At 40.4% G+C, this 18,959-nt stretch overlaps 1 protein-coding gene across 2 annotated transcripts in view; it reads right to left on the minus strand.

Moving 5' to 3' along the window:
* Positions 1-18,959, minus strand: part of LOC135486291 (uncharacterized) — a 73,974-nt gene that overhangs the window by 35,378 nt on the left and 19,637 nt on the right. For both annotated transcript variants that reach the window (XM_064768978.1, XM_064768980.1), the window contains exons 4-9: positions 15,804-15,871; positions 14,531-14,623; positions 13,862-14,032; positions 11,679-11,788; positions 11,110-11,218; positions 10,340-10,589 (exon numbers count right to left, since the gene is read on the minus strand). In XM_064768978.1, coding sequence (XP_064625048.1) covers positions 10,340-10,589; positions 11,110-11,218; positions 11,679-11,788; positions 13,862-14,032; positions 14,531-14,623; positions 15,804-15,871 — 801 coding nt within the window. The remainder of the gene's footprint in view (positions 1-10,339; positions 10,590-11,109; positions 11,219-11,678; positions 11,789-13,861; positions 14,033-14,530; positions 14,624-15,803; positions 15,872-18,959) is intronic.

Consider the following 18,959-nt stretch of genomic DNA (forward strand, 5'->3'; position numbering starts at 1 on the left):
TATTCCTTTACATAAAGTTCTTCCATACGATACTTATATTTTGACCTATTGAAAATGCTTTTAGGTAATGAGTTACGGTCTAAGCACCCTGTTAAATTTTTCTATTTTTACTAAAGTATCACAGTCATGAAGAGATGATGATATAACATCAGGAGTTTCACCAGTATTTCTCTGTTTTTCATCGTGTGTATAACATTGCTCTAACGCAAATAGCACATTCAGCAGTGGCTTAGTTTTTGTGAAAAGCTCACATCATATGCTGGAGATTCCAGAAAATGTAATAACATATACATGTATCAGAAAAATAAGTATAGATCAACATAGAATGTTGTTGAGACTAGCTTTCGACTCTAACCGTGTCTTACTAGAGTCGAAACCTAGCCTCTACAAAAGTCTACAACAGAGTGGTGTGTATCATATATACTTTCTCTCTGATATTGTTCATCTTAAACAAGGCAACTTCCTATTATCATAATAACATATAAACCAGAGATTCAAAAACAAGCACCGATATTATACCTAAGAAGAATAGGGACCTGTTATTTGGGCATTTGGAACTTTACAGATTTTCAAAATCCGACTCAGTTTATCACAAAATGTTTCAGTACTTAAAAGGGGGTATATACGGCCGGAGCTAGGGTGGTCCCCGTTTACATTCGTGGAACTCATTGGAACAGTTCGGGGCCAAGCCCACCGAAGAGCCTCAGATTTATCACACACCAACTTAATTGCAACCATGCGGCCGAGATGCCAACGAACGAGATGCCACCACCCTGTAGTGCCGCATCACGGTGTGATGCCAAGCATGCAGTAAGGACTATGGGCGAAAACCACCTCTGACCAAAAGAATGGTTAAAGAAAAGGGACAACAGTGGTACAAACAGAAAAATCGTTAGTTTATCTCACTCAGATGTGCAATCTTGACTTTAACATTCAGAAATCCTAGCAAGCTGCTGCCTCTCAGCCAAGATTGGATCACCCCCTCTGGGACTCTTATCAAACCACCATTAGAGGATGATTCCTCTCACTGATACCACATGATAAATGTATCCGGCCCGACTTAGTATGCAGGGCAAAACTTGGTGTCACTTGAAATAGACTAGGTAATTCCCAACTATTTGGATAATAAATAACAAACTCATTGCTGGTGTGTTTGTGGTGATTGGAGAGTTTTGTTTGGAAAACCTGTTACTCATTGGAGATGTATACGTTCTGCAGTCAATTACTGAAAATAACAGTATTTTGTACAGAAGAGGAGACAAAAGGCTTCTAAATTCTAGCACTTTGGAGTCGTAACAGTAACTGTGGTGGAAATGTAATGCAACATGATGAAGTCATGATGAATTCGAACCATGTTGTTACTAGAATTGATTCCTAATAGAAAAAGACTTCAATGGCTACCTCCCAAAGGCTTTGGCAAGTTAACACCAAAGTGTCATCATCGCTTCTTTTCTGTCAGAAGTACTTGCTCATACTGGTAATTCTTCGTCTCTTAACGCCAACGATCGGACAAAGTAAAAATCTTCCGAAAAATCTCAGGTTTCAAACTTCTGATATTTTCGACAATGGCCACAACTGGTCATCACCACCACAAAGCTGATTACATTGTCAACTACCCTGCCTTGAACTTTTCACCACTACACCTACAAGAATCTTCCAGAACAGGAAACAGAAGAAGGTACTCTACTTTGAAGTTGAGATATAACGCCGTGAGGGAAATTTATTTCCGTAACAAAAGAGATTGCTGGGATCCGGTTGGAGGATCACTTGTTGATGTCGCTAATCAAATCCCGACGTGGTAGCTGATTTGTTTGATCTGTGACTTGTACAGTGTTGATGGGCAAAGCTGTAGAGAACTACACTCCAGTCACAAAGACCCGATTCCACTAGAGCACTTCCCACTGCGGACGCCACTGCTACAGTCAGCTTTGCTCCAGCGTTTTTCTGGTAATTCCCCAGCCCATTTGGTGGAAGGAGAAAGTATCATCAAATAACGTTAACCACACCAGCAGATTATGTTTGACACGAAATAACCGTTAGGGCCGAACGCAGCTTTTTAATGTTATGGCGACTTAAAGGCCTACGCCGTTCGTTGAAAATGTTGAATTTGTGATTGAATTTAAAAATGTCCAATTGCGGAAATACGTAATAACTATGAATTTCAACATTGCCGCAGTGCAGACTGATATACAAATACTATGAATACCAAGTTATGAATACCAAGTTTAAACAAATTTGTATTCACAATAACTGACCTACGGCATTGTGTATTAGTGGATTTGTAGTTAACTGGACCACTAATAATTACGAACGGGGTACCCCTTTAAGAACAGGATGAATACTAATGGCAGACACTTTCAACTGTACCCACTTTAAACAGGAGGATTTGACACTACCAAATGAATCCCTAGAATTCATTTCGTGCCACAGGCTAGCCTCATGTAGAATTCCTTGATTATGTCCTTGTGCAAAGGACCTATCTGCTGTTGATTATCAAGAACAGTCCGCGCCAAAGGAAGAGCCTGGCGATCATTGGCTTCCCCTCATTAAATCAGATTATATGTTCAGGAACTCTTCATCAAAGATCATATCGAAAGTCCTTGCATTTGAAAGGCTTTGAGTTTGGCGCTTGCTGATTGCATGAGAGGAATCACAAAGCTTAAATTGTCCTTATCTCTGGTTGGAGAATCTTTGATGGTCTGAGGAAAGACACGAGTGGCACAACCTGGTCTAGAAAGCAGACCAGTTACAGGTGAGCATTGAGGGCTGCATGCCGATCGAAAAGACTGAATATAAACCACCAAGCTTGTTGCAGAATTTTGCCCCCTTTGAGGGGAGATTTTTAATTTTTCTGAAGTTACTGCACTTGATAAATTATGTGCTTCCATTTTTTTCATTTTTTTAGAAAGTCTACATTAGGTGTAGCTGATACTCATCACAGGATTCATCATAACGACAGTACTTTTATCGGAGAAGTTTACACTCGACTATGACTAAAAGGACATTACTGTATCATACATGTACTCTGAGAATTGCTTTGTGTGTCACATATTGTATAAACTTATTGATTGCTATGAAAGATAACTTTGTCGTGAGGTAATCAGGAACGGTGCAAAGCTCTTTTATGTTTCAAGATAAGTCATAAAACACATCGACCTTCTTATAAACAACATGACGATGGGATCATAATCACAGAAATGTTTAGAAGATCAGCAACATAGATATTTTAGCATCACGAAAACAGTATAATTGTCTTAAGCTTTTTAATAACCTGATGATAGTCTTACAAGCATGTATTGGACACATCTTTAAATAGGTTCAGAAGCGGGCGTGAATAGGTTCAGAAGCGGGCGTGAGCCAAGGTTTAGAGCAGAAAATAACTTCTCATCTCGGGTGAAGCTTTTTAACTATTATAACAAAATCCTATTCTTTAAACACTGCCCGTCATTATTCCAATCATGATGTCGTCATTCGGTTACTACAAATCTTCCGTTGTGCCAACGCTCACTTACATTACGTTCCCCTCACCTCGCAGAAAAAGAATTCCGGTCTATTGTCTTTAAACAAAGCCCGCTCGCACCTACATGTACGCTTATTTTCCCATAGTTCTGCAGTCTTATCAAAGGATCATCAGGGCAAATCATCATGACATCGACCCCTACGAAACGTCATTCAGGGTGGTCAATAGGCCTAAACCGAAACACAATTAGGTCGACTACAGTTAATTAATGAGTTAAGAGATGGTCTCTTTGTGAAAAAGGTTTAATGAGCAAAGGATATTGTTAAAATAATACGCCTTCAACATCTGCATGGTCACAGCATCATCAAAAGCTATTGATCAACATATTCGGAGAGCAAAATGTATTAGACAGAGAAGGATCACCTTGCATTAACCATAACACTCTGAGTCTACATAGTACATAGCTATTTGTTGTGGCGGCTACTCGACAAATAGACAGCAAGACTTGCACACTTTGACATTTTCGGGGATTCAAAATGTCACAACCTGCTTCAAGTCAATTGCCACTCCTCATTAAAGAATGAGCAGATCCATAGATATAAGACGATTGGATAATATATTTTTTCCACATTTTAAACGATTTGATGTAATCATTTAAATTGCCTGAGGAAAGTTGTTGAATTGAAAAGTCTGAAGATGTTGTGATGACATAAGGGGAGCAGTGGTATTATCCATGAGGGTAGCAGTGGTGAATTTGACTTGTACGTGTGCAGAACACATTAGGACTACAAGCTATACAACCAGGTGGCATTTAAATTTTTATTCTAAAGTGTTGCGATTCGCGATCCGTACTCGCATGATGATCAGGTGGCTTCGTGTGAGACCAAGCATATCTGGCTTCGACGAACAAAGTGAATCAATGACATATTCGCAATTTTGAATATACTTGGATTTTCGAGTAAGCCCAGCCATGATTATATGGTGTTCTCTGTTAATAATGACGAGATGCATCGGCTGCAGACAGCGCCAGAGTCCGTTGAATCTGCTGAATTCATTGAATCGGTTGACTCTTCTGAATCGATGAGGCCAAGCAGATATGGAAGATAAACAAATTTTAGTGATTCTGGTAGTCTTTTCCTAGTGTCAGTCTTTCACCGTTCTCATGACATTAGAACAAGCCAGTGCAGCAATAGCCACGTCTGTTCATTGATTAGCACAAAATGGGTATGAGACACTGAGTACACATGTAGCTTATCTTCCTTGACATGTATAACTGACTGACTCCACCTTGATATTTGTCAATCAGGTACTTGATGCACCTGCTATTTGTTTCCATCGTCATAACGGCCAAGTAAATTTGCAAAACCACCACTGAATAGTGTAAACGCCACTTTGCCAAACTCCCTTTCAACACTCCATTTCGACATATCCAATAGACATTAAGGCTGTGACTCCAGGTAATCTCAGAACATTATGTGGTTAGCATATCTTCATTACAATGGCTGGAAAGATGTCATTGTGTTTGTCGAGTTAGACTGTCCCAGGTATAGCTAGCTGTTCCTACGTAATAAAACAAATAAAAGAAGAAAAAAACTTCTAACATTGTCATAGCAATGAGATGTAGATCCAGCGTGTCGTTATTCACCTGGGACATCTCATGGTAGTTTCTAGTTAGTAACAGATAAAATGCAGAATAAAATCATCAAAGAAAATTCGCAACTTTGTTCGTGTCATCATCTTCTCCCTTTTCCTATCTGGTCAGGCGCATTTACTACTTCACTGATCTTGGTCTTTTATCCTTGTATTTCATCCCAACAAGTCTGGCACCTCGCAGTGGAGTGATGTCTGTCTGCAAATGGGCAAATGGGGGTTCAAGACAGGGGCGGCGTACTCATCTATGGCATCCTATCGCCGACGGGATGGCCCGGGCACTTCCAAAAGTTCCTTTTGATAACACCTATCATGGGCTACGATTCACCTTTGGCAGCGGCTCCTGCAACGTGGTTGGACTAAAAGGTCGGCAGTGAGTGTCTCACCTAGAAACTCGGCTCAGTATCTTCGGTCAGGATCTGGCTATAGGCCTAACGCAAGTAATGGAAGATGACAGTGAAGTCCGATTTATAAGGTTGACAGTGTTACCATTGGCGACCACGAACTTCCATTCTGGTATGTGTTACTTATACCTCTCTAACAATTTTTTCTCAATTGAATGCTAGCTCTTTGTAGCACTGGTCCAGATCAACTCTAGATGACCTTGATGTTCCTCCTCTTCATTCTATTTGTGTAGGAGGAGGTCCCCTGTTACCATTCTGACCATGATGTCATCCACTGCACTGTATGCAAAACGTGTTATTGCGCGGATAGTGGAAGTAATGACCAGGCTTGCATTATATGTGCAGGCGGGTGTTTATTAGAATACTAATGCCATCTCCATTGTTTTATTTATTCATAACACGTCCATGCTGTGCTATCGGGCGATGCTTGTCACAGGATTGTTTAAGTATATTGTGAATACGATGTTGGTAGATTGTCCTCTCGTTTGTAAAAGAGAATACCACAAATGCGAGTGAAAAGATTAGAGGGGTGTGCCTGTCGTAATTACTGGTGGTCAAGGAAAATAGTAGCCTCTTTCTCGGAGAATAAAAACAACGTCATATTAACAAATATATATATAAAATATTGAAATCATGCCACTGAATACATCAAAGTGACCACTTAAGATGGCACCCCAATATTGGGCCAATCTCGGGAATACAATGGAGTTCGTCGCGATAAGTGCCATCGTTTGGGGCATGGTCATCTGCATGTATCTCGCTATTGTAGCAGTTTTCCGCGTTTGTAATTAGAAGCAAACAAGACACGCGGACGTGAGGGACTACCGGGATCCTTGCTTGCTCGTTTGACATAGTAAACCTTTATTTCAAGGAGCCATTATTTGCTTGATCACTGCAGCTCAGTGAATACAATGTTCTGTTATGGCATGTCTTTTAAAACATACAGCACCAAATACACTGCATTCTAATTTCTCTATCATATATTCCACAGCGACACCAAGGAGCCAGTTCGGATCAAACTTGGCAGCTCCATTGTCAGGGGAATGACCGAGTGATACAGATCGACTTCTCACTCAGTGTACTGGCGACTTGCCGCCGAACCAGAGCCATGCTTTGCTAATTCATGTGATCTGCCACGAAAGACATTTTCTTTCAACAAAGAGAAAAAAGAGCACAATTAGATATTAATTATTGATCCAAACATCGGATGAAAGGATGAGATAACACACTATACAGAGTCGCATTCAGAAGTGAATGCCCACGTCCTTTTGGGCTGCAGTGTGAAAATGTGTACTGGGTTGATTTTTTTTAAATAGGTTTTTTTTTAAATATAATTTTGGAACTCAACATGCTTACCAGATTAGAGATTTGCACATGAAGTAAAACACATTTCTTTATTGAAGATATTTGTTGGACGATTTAAAAAAGGGTCTGGAGAGATTTGTTCTAACGGATATTTTTCAAAGGAAACTTGGTACATTTAAAGTGATACATATAAAAAAAACTAACCTGAAGATCACTATTCGTCAAGAAATAAACAATACAGAGCAGAAAATATCAACATCAATGCAGAACGTCAATGAACACGAGACCTTTGGAAAAAAATTCGTTCCTATAAATATGGTTACTTAAGGATGGAAATATCCTTTCTGACAGCAATGAAATCTAATCTAAAAAAATTGGCCCAGTAGTTTTCACACATCAGAAGAAAAGCATACGAACAGAACATAAGCTTCGGAAGCAACCATTAGGTTCATCTTGGAGGTAGAAGACGTGGTGAGGGCTAATCCCTGTCAGTTATAGGCCATCCAGACCTGTAATCCCGGTTTATTATCGGATGGAGATAATTCTGCGTTCTTATTCCAAATTTATTAACCCATGACAAGGATGTGATAGGGTAATCCGGGCCATCAATGTCACTTATTGATCAGCTATGACTGACGAGTAAATGGTACCTTATACTCGACTAAACTCTTGTGTTAATTGGTTAACAACTTCATCAACAATTCGACAAGGATCAGTGAAACAGTTTAAATATTTCCCTTGGAAAAGTGTCATACTCGAATTGTGACAGATTATGATATTACATGGCTCCAAATCTTTAATACCCCATGTAGATTGAAAGCGCATCCTTTAACCCGGACACCTTTTCCTGCGGACAGATTTGTCTACAACACAGTCGTAACATACATGACCAGACTTCGTCAGACCAGAGTAGACCAGGCCAATATGCATTTTATCATCATGTTACTCGTAATGTCATAGATATCTTGAACACTGACAGACTCTCATATCACCATCGTACAAATATACAACACAATCTGGTAAGTCATGAATATTTCATTTATAATCACCCAAAAGACCATAAAATGTACATAAACAACAATAACAGGGACCCTGGTGATCATCTAATTGCAACCTGGGATGATCTAATTGAATTACACAAATGGGATGGAGTATATGATCAAATTTGGCAACGATGTCGTTGTGGATCGACACAATAGGAATACAGCTGGTTTGAAGCAAAATGGAACTTGCCAAAATGGAAGTGGAGAAAGGAAGAATCAAAAGCTTTGAGGGTATTCAAGTTAGAGAGAGGAAGAATTAGAAGCTTTGACAGTATCCAAGTTAGAGAGAGGAAGAATCAAAAGCTTTGACGGTTTCCAAGTTAGAGAGAGGAAGAATCAAAAGCTTTGACGGTTTCCAAGTTAGAGAGAGGAAGAATCAAAAGCTTTGACGGTTTCCAAGTCAGAGAGAGGAAGAATCAGAAGCTTTGACTGTATCCAAGTTAGAGAGAGGAAGAATCAAAAGCTTTGACGGTTTCCAAGTTAGGGAGAGGAAGAATTAGAAGCTTTGACAGTATCCAAGTTAGAGAGAGGAAGAATCAAAAGCTTTGACGGTTTCCAAGTTAGAGAGAGGAAGAATCAAAAGCTTTGACGGTTTCCAAGTTAGAGAGAGGAAGAATCAAAAGCTTTGACGGTTTCCAAGTTAGAGAGAGGAAGAATCAGAAGCTTTGACGGTATCCAAGTTAGAGAGAGGAAGAAACAGAAGCTATGACGGTATTCAAGTTAATAAGGGTATGTACCCATGGCAGAAACTACTGTTGTTCCGTCAGTATTAATCATAGCAGAGGGGACAATGAAATCGTCGTAAAACCTTCCATTACTTCTCTTATTTATCCCCAGGTTCTTCCCCCATTACCTCAGGCAGCCACCAGATGTCAAACCCCGCCATAGATCAGACAACTGTTGACCTAGGATGTCATATCTCATTTTAAATCCCCATTGCCGGGTAATTTTATTAGCTATCATCTTGCTTGGGTTGTCTATAACCTTAATCACAGACGTATGGCAATCAGTGGCGAGGATTACAGCGAAGGCCATCAGGGAGACAAATAGGTCTTATCAACTTCAATGACCACCTTGACAACAAGCATCCAAGACCGCGAAGTCCCTTTCACCAGCTCGAAGAAGGCCTGCTATCAGAATAAGTAAGAGACTGGACTTATTTGGGTAAAGATGCACCATGACTGGCTGGCAATGTGGTGGGCCTATTTCAAGACATCCTGCACCCTCTATATATTGACATTGCTTAGCTTCCAGACAACGCGTGTCAATATGAGCGGAGGCTACTGAGGCAATACTGCTGGAAGTTCAGTATGATTTGAAGATAGATACTATACTGTAGCTATCAAAAAGACATTCCAAATTGTTTTGAATCTGACAGGATGAATATTTTTTATGACTGTATTATCAAACCCTACACTATATGCCATCCTTCCAGTGGCAAATAAGGACGGCAAATAAATAAATCAATCAAAAAATGGATTATACCTGATGAAGCCGATGTTCTGAAGAATCCAATGAAAAATTAATATTTCGGATATTTGTGGAAAAATACGGGTTTTCAAATTCATGGTTCCATGTGAGGAGATGTCACATTTTGAGCTCATCTTTTTATTTTCTAAACATCCTCGTGATACGAAACTTTGGTTGGCATCATCAAGAAAATTTAACACATTGAAACGTCACATCAAAGATTTTTCACTACAATTCATTTATTGCTTCTGAGAAAACCGAACATACAACACTTGAAGTAATTATTCTGACAGTGGTTTACCTATTATAAGCATCTGTCAGCTTACAAAATGCTGGCTCGTGACCTCAAAAAGCGGGAAAGTCAATCAGAACTAATCTTGGCTCATCAACCTTTGAGCTTACACAAAACAAACAGGGATGAGAAGAGTATCTTGTTTGGCTTAATGGTTGGCCAATGTCGGCAAATAATGATGAGATTTGGCGAAAAATTCAGGTCATTCGATGTGGGCAAATCATGATGAAAGATGACTAATTAATTGTCAAGAAAAAAAATCAAAATTGCCACTGAGTGAACCAAAGACAAACGGCAAATAATGAGCATAAAAAGAGATCTTACAATTTCATGCAAAGTTGGAAGAGGTTGATCAGATGATCCGTTTCTATGCGAAAGAAAAGCTTCTGACACTAGCATCAAAAGTCAGTGAGAAGTCCATCATTAGCATCATAGTAAGAGGATGTAGTGGTCTCCTGCGGTGAATCTTACGCATTGGCTGGAACCCCCTCCCCCTTTACAAGTTCATTAAGGATGTTTTAAGGTCAACGAAAGAGTGGATGGCATATTTGAGTTTAATCAAACCATTTAAGAGATTGGGGCTAGGCAGACTTCTAACAAAATGGGAAAGCAATTTTGTCTGCCTATTAAAACAAGTAATTAACAAGATCAGGCTCGGTTCCTGAATCAGTATCTGAAATAAAACTGACAGACTTGAAAAAATAGTTCTACTTACCACCCTCTTGATGTAAAACTAACGGCCTGGAATAACCGATCCGTTGTTGTGACCTGGTCAATCTCATAACATCTTATGGCTTCTATCACCTCTTTCTCATCTCCCGGTTCTGCTTGATAAGATATTCTAATGACTTGTTTATCTTTGTCTAAATGATATGTATATTTTCCCGACAGGTCGTGCCATTTGGTGTCTCGTCGCCAAAGCCATTCTGGGAACTGGTAGTTGATGGTGGCAAATTTTTGAACATCTGAAAATAAACATTACATGGATAGGTGCAACTTTCCTCAAAGGGGGGGGGGGGGCTGGGCAGGGGCTAGGGGGTCAGATTAGTAGCACTTTTAAGGCCTGGCTTGTGTTTCATTCAGCGATATCTACATCCCTCGTGCAATCGTGAAAGGTATCGGATGCACTTTGTAGTAGGAGCAGCCCACATCAGCGACCTCGTGTGAGTCAGTTTGACCAACCTGGCCTCTGCCTTCGGACTCCTTTTAACAGGTTGAACAAAGTGATTTAGACAAATCTTTCTGACAAGGATCTTGCACAACTGTGTACATCCAACACGACTGTCCCCTGCACCATGATATCCGACAGCATAGTTCTGTCTTGCAGGTACCGATGTCGTGGAGAAACTGTGGACAACTTAGCAAGACTTCGAAAGGACAAGCTACTTCATCGCTAATATATGATAGGCAGGCTTAACGCAGAAGTTGAAGAAGAAGAAGAGGAAGTTTATAACTCAAAGTTAATCTGCAGGCTAGTACATTTACCTCTTTCTAAGAACATGGTGAGTGGTCCATCTCTTGGTTCGACAAGTCCCATGCATGAAGCATCTGCTGACATGGCCATATGTACTTTGTTAGCTATGGCTTCATACATCTGAAACATACAAATAGGTTCTTATTGGAAGTGATGGTTTTGAAGGAAGATTAAAGGCCTAGAACGCCGGGCTTATTAGGTGGTCATGGGTTCCACCACTCCTAGGGAGTATCGCTATTTCTTCTTTGTCAATGCCCAACGTACCAGCGCTGAGACACAGCTGGACTGTGTGCTCCGCAGGGAGTTGAGCTTGGAGAAGAATGTGCAGGCCAAAAACTGGGGAAATAATGACAAAAGTGTCTGTGAATCGAATTAAACGAGAATCAAGTATGAGCACTATACAAATGTTGAACATTATTATCATCAATTTTCTTGTTTTTACCTCATCAAGAAATACAACAGCAAATGTCGGCAGTATTTCCCATTTCCATTGCTCAGTGTTATTAGAAGAAAGAAGTACCGCAAATACACCAGTCACATTAAATAAAACTGTCGACAAGAGTGCTTTTCGATAACTTACGAAACATCTGTACTGCATGTCCTTATTGTTTCTCAATCCTCTTCCCTGGAAGTGACCGATCATGTAGTTCTGCCCACTCTTCCATGTGGCAAGGCAATGGAAGTCAAGATCTAGAATAGACAAGATACTGTCCTTTTGTCTGCTATGTTTGTAAAATCAGATATTAGTGATGACTGGGTTGGACTGGGTTTAGGATGTAATATTGATTTGAAAGCTAGGCGTCGACTAGAACCGTTTTGGGCTCCATATTGGACGTACGAAGGGTTATCAGTCAAAAGGTCCTCCTGCCAAAACGTCCTCATTGCAATATCATGATAGCCGAAATTGCCTCGCTTATATGCTGTTCAACTTTTTAACTTTTGGCTTTGTTGATCTATTATGACTATAACATCTTTATTTCTAATTGTGCATGGCCGAAAGCAGTATTGAGGAACCCCCCCCCCCCCACCCATCCCCCACCGCGATCGAACAATGAATAAGACAGTTTAAAAAAACAGTTAATACAGAAAGATAAAAATGGTTTTTTCAATGATGTTAATCTCCAGGTTCATCTGGAAGGTAATTAGCTTTTCTTTAGAGCCAATGACATTGTGCATTTCAATCTGATTTACCAGCAGAAGTCATCCACTGTAGCATATGCTCCGTGGTTTTAAACAAAGACTTGTCAATTGAGTTAGAGTTCAAATCCTCATGGAAATCACGAAAAGTCATTTGTCAACTTTTAGAACAGAATCGCACAATGATATGAAATAAAAACATGCACAATTTCAGCAAAAATCATGGAAGGAAGATGGAGCATCCTTTTCCCATAGGAAATGATATGAAAATGACATTAAAACAAAGGAGGTGGGAGAAAAGCAATATATGAGTTCTTTCATTTTGGGTCTGATGTGGTTGATAAATGCCTTGTTTACCGGTTCGAAGGTGGCATTTGCATAACCCTACTACATGAACATAAGCTTAAGGAACAGGCATAGTATCAGTTCTCTTCGTTGACAACTTCAAACGGTCATATCAAAAATACATAACAATCAGGACGACGTTGGTAGAGAGTTTATTGGCAGTGCAATACATGTATATATCATTGTTCGACAACACGTTATATTAAAGCTGATGTGTATACAACATATGTGTCAGCATTTTCGGTATCATGTTGACCAGGTGCCATGTTGCCGAAATGTTGACAGTATGCACGGAGCACGAAACTTCGGCAACATTATATAAAGAGAATTTGGCATTTATTTCGTCAACAACTCGGTTACAAACCTTACGTTATTTTCCAACCCATCTCGCAGTTTTCATGATTCAGGCCTGGGTCTATTGTCTTTGAACAAAGCCCGCTCGAGCCTAGGCCTAAATTCCCATTGTTGTACTGTCTCATCTATGGGTTATCAGGGCCAGTCTTGATAACATCGACCCCACAAATAGCTTCATGGGGGTCGTCAGGCCGAAACGGGCAAGGCCAAATAAACGTAATGTTGCCAAACTTCTATGCTCTATGCACACCGACAAACATTTTCGGCAAATACGCCGAGATTTCGAGGAAAAACGCCCCTAGACCCTATAGAGGTCTTCACGGCCTGATTAGATTTGATCTTTTAACATTCTTGTGATAGATATTTAAGCTGCGTCGTCCGTGGAGGTTTACTGGGTGCTAATTCTAGACTTCAAAGCCTCAAGTGCGTCTTGGGGTGGCATCAATTTCAATTCTTCCCCTATTAAGTTCCAATTTCCATCCTGATTCCAACGGTATTACGTCCTGCCCGAGAGATTAGAAGTCTGACTTTCAGCTTTAATACCCACATGCCGTCCCAGGTGGGCTTTGCTTTTGGCAGAAGGAAACCCAAGGCAGTTATTCAACAATTAAAATAATTTTACGAGAACCGATTTCATTAAATTCCGCTACGAATTTGAATAAGCTGAGCCAGAGAATATGCGATCCCCTCTGGGTCCAATGAGAAAGAAAGAAAGCTTAATACACTAGTTGCTCAATTGGCGTTAGAGACTAGCGCAGCATTAGCTCAACTAAGCGTTGGAAATTCCATTTACAAAAGAAGCGTTGAGACTTCACACCAAAGCTACCACAAACGCCGATAGAACAACCACAACAACAGCAACGGGGGGGGGGGGGGAATATTACTTCAAAACGTTCACTGCAAAGTTCGGAAAATACGATGACTTACCGAGATTTTTCGAGTATTCCGCATTTTCACACTGTCTGAAGTGAAACATGACTCTAGTATTGCTAGCACACTCATCCACCTGGGAAATTGGGGTTGAACAAGGGACTGAGTTGTTCTGGTAGGAGAAGAAGTAGGATCCGTGGAAAGGGCAAGCAACTGGCTTACTGGGCTCTGAAATGATATACAGAAGAACCTCCCTTAGCGGACACCTCTATATCAAGGACAACCTCTCTATTAAGGACACTAGTTTTGGTCCCAAATTGGTTGTTTCCATTAAATTTGACCTCTCTAATTAGGACACCTCTCTATTAAGGACAGCACTTGTCAGTCCCTAGTGTGTCCTTAGTAGAGAGGTTCTACTGATGTAATGTTGGTTTCAAGAGGGTTGGACAAATTATAGTTTCGTTCAAGATTTTGCTCTTGATGCATCAATATTCATGATTGGTTACTGCCACATAACCTCAACAAGTACATTGCCATTTATCATTGACAAAAAAAGAACCAATTTTTTAAACGTTTTCGTGTGATGTTTTGAAATATAGAATCTGAATATGGCAATGAGCATTGGACACACGTCGTTTATGTTATTCAAGCATCCTGTAGTTTATAGTGCTGTGGTACATTTCAGAACTGTAAATTCCCGAAGCTGAACTATATTTGATTTCTCACCTCTAATTAATGTGAAAAGGACATTGTAATCTCTCAGAATTCTATCACAGAGCCCATGAGGTGCACCCCTGTTCGCAGAGTTGAGGCAGAAACCTGGGAAAAGAAAAATGAAATATAAAATCCACGAGCGAGTGTTCTGAAATTCCTGAGCTATTCCCTCCGTAACTTCCTAGCATCATCGGTGTAACCGAAAATGTAATTTGAGGCATTTCTGCTACATCACATCGTCTTGGCCTTCGACCACATTCGCCTTTCGGTCACACACGTGCAGTCAATTGCGCGCGAAGTTCAAAATTTCCACGATGCGCACGCGCTACCGAAATTCGCGCAAAAATAGCCTTCGGGAAATGTATTACGATCACGTGAAAATCGCCACAGCGTATAAAGATTGCCTGTTAACAACTCGCCAATGCTGTCACCGATTCGCGGGGTGATGGTGTAAACAGATACTAGAAGCCAATCGATCGCTAACTAGCCTCCTGTCACTACCGCATGTTTATAGTGCATTCGTAAATGGCTTTTTCCCGCATCGTTCGGGACTCTGGTGCGGGAACGACTCAGAAGCACTCACATAAACATACTATACGCCACCGGGTCACAGTTGAATTTACGTTCAAGCAGCTCGGCAATGTGAACCACCAGGCCTCAGTCGAACAAGGCTTAGAACTGTCAGTTACTGGTGTGATCAGTTCTTTACATGTAAAGAAGTGTAGTAACGTAGCTTACCAACCATTAACCTGATCTTGAACTGACCACGTTCAAACCTTGGTCTGACCATGTCTACACTCTGATAGCAAAGACAACACACAGTGACCACGATACTATTGCGACCCCATCTACTTCCAAGGTTAAAGGACAGCTGCACGTAGCTCTGACATATTGAATTTTTCTTCATTTCAAGATTCGTTGATAAAATCTTTGCTTGAGGCTCGTTGACATTGGATTACATTGAGGCTTCAATTACCTTATGGTTAAAACCAAGAAAACTACAGCATCTTCATATGTTGCCATGGAAACAGAACAGGTCGCAATTAGCATGTGTATCACATACAGTCCAATCCTTTTTTTAGCCAGTTGTATGAGATTATAACTTGAAGGCGTGGGCAGCCACTGCAATTCAATTGGAAGGGTGTTTTTCATTGATAGTAAAGGAGTAATACCGAATTTACTGCGAAGCAGTGATTAGGAATGAAGACAACCATGCCACAATTTGACTAGAAATTGCATTCTTAAGACACCTTAGTTATAGTTATGAATTGTTATCAGTACTTACTCTCTTTATACTGAAGGACGTTCCAGTGTTGCGGCGTTATCACTAAACATCGGTAACATCCTCCCTGTCTGCAAAGATAAAATACGGGCTGGTTAAGACATTGATGACGCCAGTGACTATAATTCCCACTTTCGTGATTTTACACTTTTATGATCGACTGTCCTTCCCACATTCATAACTTTACAATTTTATGAGTGACTTGAGTTACTGTCCTACCCACCTTCATGACTTTACAATTATAAATATCTGTCCTCCCCACCACCTTCGTGAATTTACAATTCAATGAGTGTCCTTCCACCTTCATGAATTTGCAATTATGAATTTCTGTTCTCACCACCTTCGGGAAATTACAGTTTTATGAAAGATGGTCCCACCCACCATCGTGATATGACAATGAATGAGTGTCATCCCCACCTTAATGCAATTACAGTTTTATGAGGGACTGTCCTTCCAAACTTCATGAAATTTCAATTTTATGAGAGATTGTCCTGCCCACCGTCATATCAATACGGGTTGCAGGCTTTTTTTCACTCGTTCGTCACTGTACTATAAAGTGAAATTTTGAAATATGTAAGACTGTGTGAGCGAGGATGCTCACATCACGGAAAGATTGTTTTCTCAGTTTTGATAACCACATCGCACAATTTAAAACACCGTTACTAGAAATTTAATGAAAATGTTGTCTTCATTCTTCTGCGAATGTCGTTATAGAATCACGTTTCGAATCGACAAAGGCTCCTTTATCAAATGACTCGTACATGTAGACTCACGATCGATTCTTTGCTTTATTACACTAATTTTAACATGCCTCAGAGAGAGGAATGAATTCTAATCATTGGGTGTTGCACGTTCGGAATATCCAGAAAGATTATGGAACTAATTAACTGCAGTATTACGGTGGGTAAAGAAGAGATCATTCATTACTTCCCCTGGGCTCTGAAATGTTCAAAAACCACAAACTTGAAGAGTTCATTTCGCAAAAATATCAGACACTCGGAGACAAAAGAAGAACAATCTTCTTGATATTCCCATCAAAATATCGAAGTTAAAATCTTCGTCCGCTGACATGTAGTTACGATCTAACATATCCTTCAGGAAACGTACATCGTTGTTCCTCCCCCTCCCTCCTGTTCATTTGGTCCTTAGTCCCAGTTCTATCCGTCTAGCCTATCGTTCGACACATCCTCGTGACACCCAGCAAGTGCTTTGAGCTTGTCCGACGTAATCGCGCGGCCGACAGTGACAAATGGTAAATGTTATTCATCATCGTTATTAGAAGATCCCGCGATGTCGGGGAGAACCAATATATCGGCAAAATCACCCCTATCAGAGGATAAAGTAAATGTTGAATAGATGAAATGCCAATTTAAATGTTTGATTTAAATCATGAAATGAGGCCAGATTCTAATTGGTCTGAAACAAATCGATGTTCGCATTAATCTTTATTAATATTGAAGAGTTAGCAGACAGTCGGTCATTAGTGAAGAAACATCTCCATTCAGTGGATTTTGTACTTTACGCACCCATTACCTAGCTGTCGCATTTTATCGTTCTGAGGCTTTATCGTGGTTAAATTCACTCTCGTGAATCAATTTAAAATCCAGCCGTTTGTCATCCTGTGAGAAATAGGGCTCCTGTAAAAGAAAACAGATGTGATTTTTCGACTGATGAAGACTCCTCGATTGATGGAAAATATCCTGTGTACGTACGTACGTGGTAATAATACTTGCTTTACAGAAACTGACTGTCAGCTGTTCTCATGAAACTTCACCTTACCACCCGGCATTGACGAATACCTCACATCACGTTAAAACAGTTTGGACCTTATTCTAGCAAAATTGTTGATGATGTGCAAGATATTCGATGCACTCGATCTATCTTGAAACGTACTTCATCAATGATTTCTCAAAACTACACGTTTATGTACAGGGGATCCGAATAAATGAACATGTATTTGCAAATCGCAATCATATACTCTTTCAACCAACAGTATCTACTGCCCTCCAGTTTGTGTCTAGAAAATGGTTCAAATTCATTCAATTATCATTGCTCGTCTTTGCTTCTTGTTGGGATCGGGGATGGGTCGAAAATTACTTGGAAGATTGCGCTATGACATCTCCAGAATCTCCTGAAGCGGTCGTTTTGTTTGTCTACCGCTAATGGTACATTACTAAGAAATATGGCGTCATTCCGACGGCAATATGGCACGGATGACACTTGTTCTTCGGATTCTTCTTCACCATTCGCTCTTTACTTTGACTTGGAAGGGCAGTTCTCCAGGTAGTCTTCCTCCTCTATTGGGAGCATGAGTCGATCGCAAGCATCTGCTCACTTGGATGGCCGGGCACCTTTGCTTGTCATCGCCTAAACAGCAGGTACAAACGGGAACTTCGGTACGCCTAAACAACGGGTACAAGCGAGAACTTCGGTATGGTGTTAAGTGCCTTGTTTAAAGGGATCCCGACGACGCTGAAAATGCCTTAGGATAGCCACACATGCGGGTCCGCTGTCCTACATAACAAAATGATGATAAAGTTATAATGGACTGCCTCTGGTCCTCCTGCGGTCTTGCATAAAATCCCCTTTTAAAGCAAAAACCCAATTCTTCGAAGTATGTAATGGTGTTTTGCTTCAAGGCAGTAATTGGCATGCGATGTGTGCGTCATGTTAGATATATCTTCTACATCACCGTGCCTACGCATAGCCTAATAAGATGATATGAACATAACAAACAACACCTCCAATCAACAATCATAAAGCTTTGAAATATGAATTAATTTGGTATATCAGGTGAAAATCTCACTACATGTTGAATCGGAGCTTTGCTGATGACTTGCTTTATGGTTGACGGTGGGCGGAGCACATACACATAGATACATGTAGTTTATAGAAGGGTACTTTGAAACGCTCATCACGCGTAACGCTCCATCATTTTGCTACCAATGAGACAATGGGCCGGGGCAACCTCAAGGAAACTAAGCCATGATATGAAAAAAGATGTTGGATGGTAAGCCAGGTTGAGCTTGCTGTGCAAAACTAATAAATTTTTCTGAAGGACAATGATGCTAAGCTTTACTGGAGTTAAATATAGGGTACAAAATGCCCTCTCGCCAGGCACCTGGTATTAATGTTTCGAAGTACAAATCGTCGCATTGG

The sequence above is a fragment of the Lineus longissimus genome, chromosome 4, assembly GCF_910592395.1.
Source record: "Lineus longissimus chromosome 4, tnLinLong1.2, whole genome shotgun sequence".
NCBI classification, from domain to species: Eukaryota; Metazoa; Nemertea; class Pilidiophora; order Heteronemertea; family Lineidae; genus Lineus; species Lineus longissimus.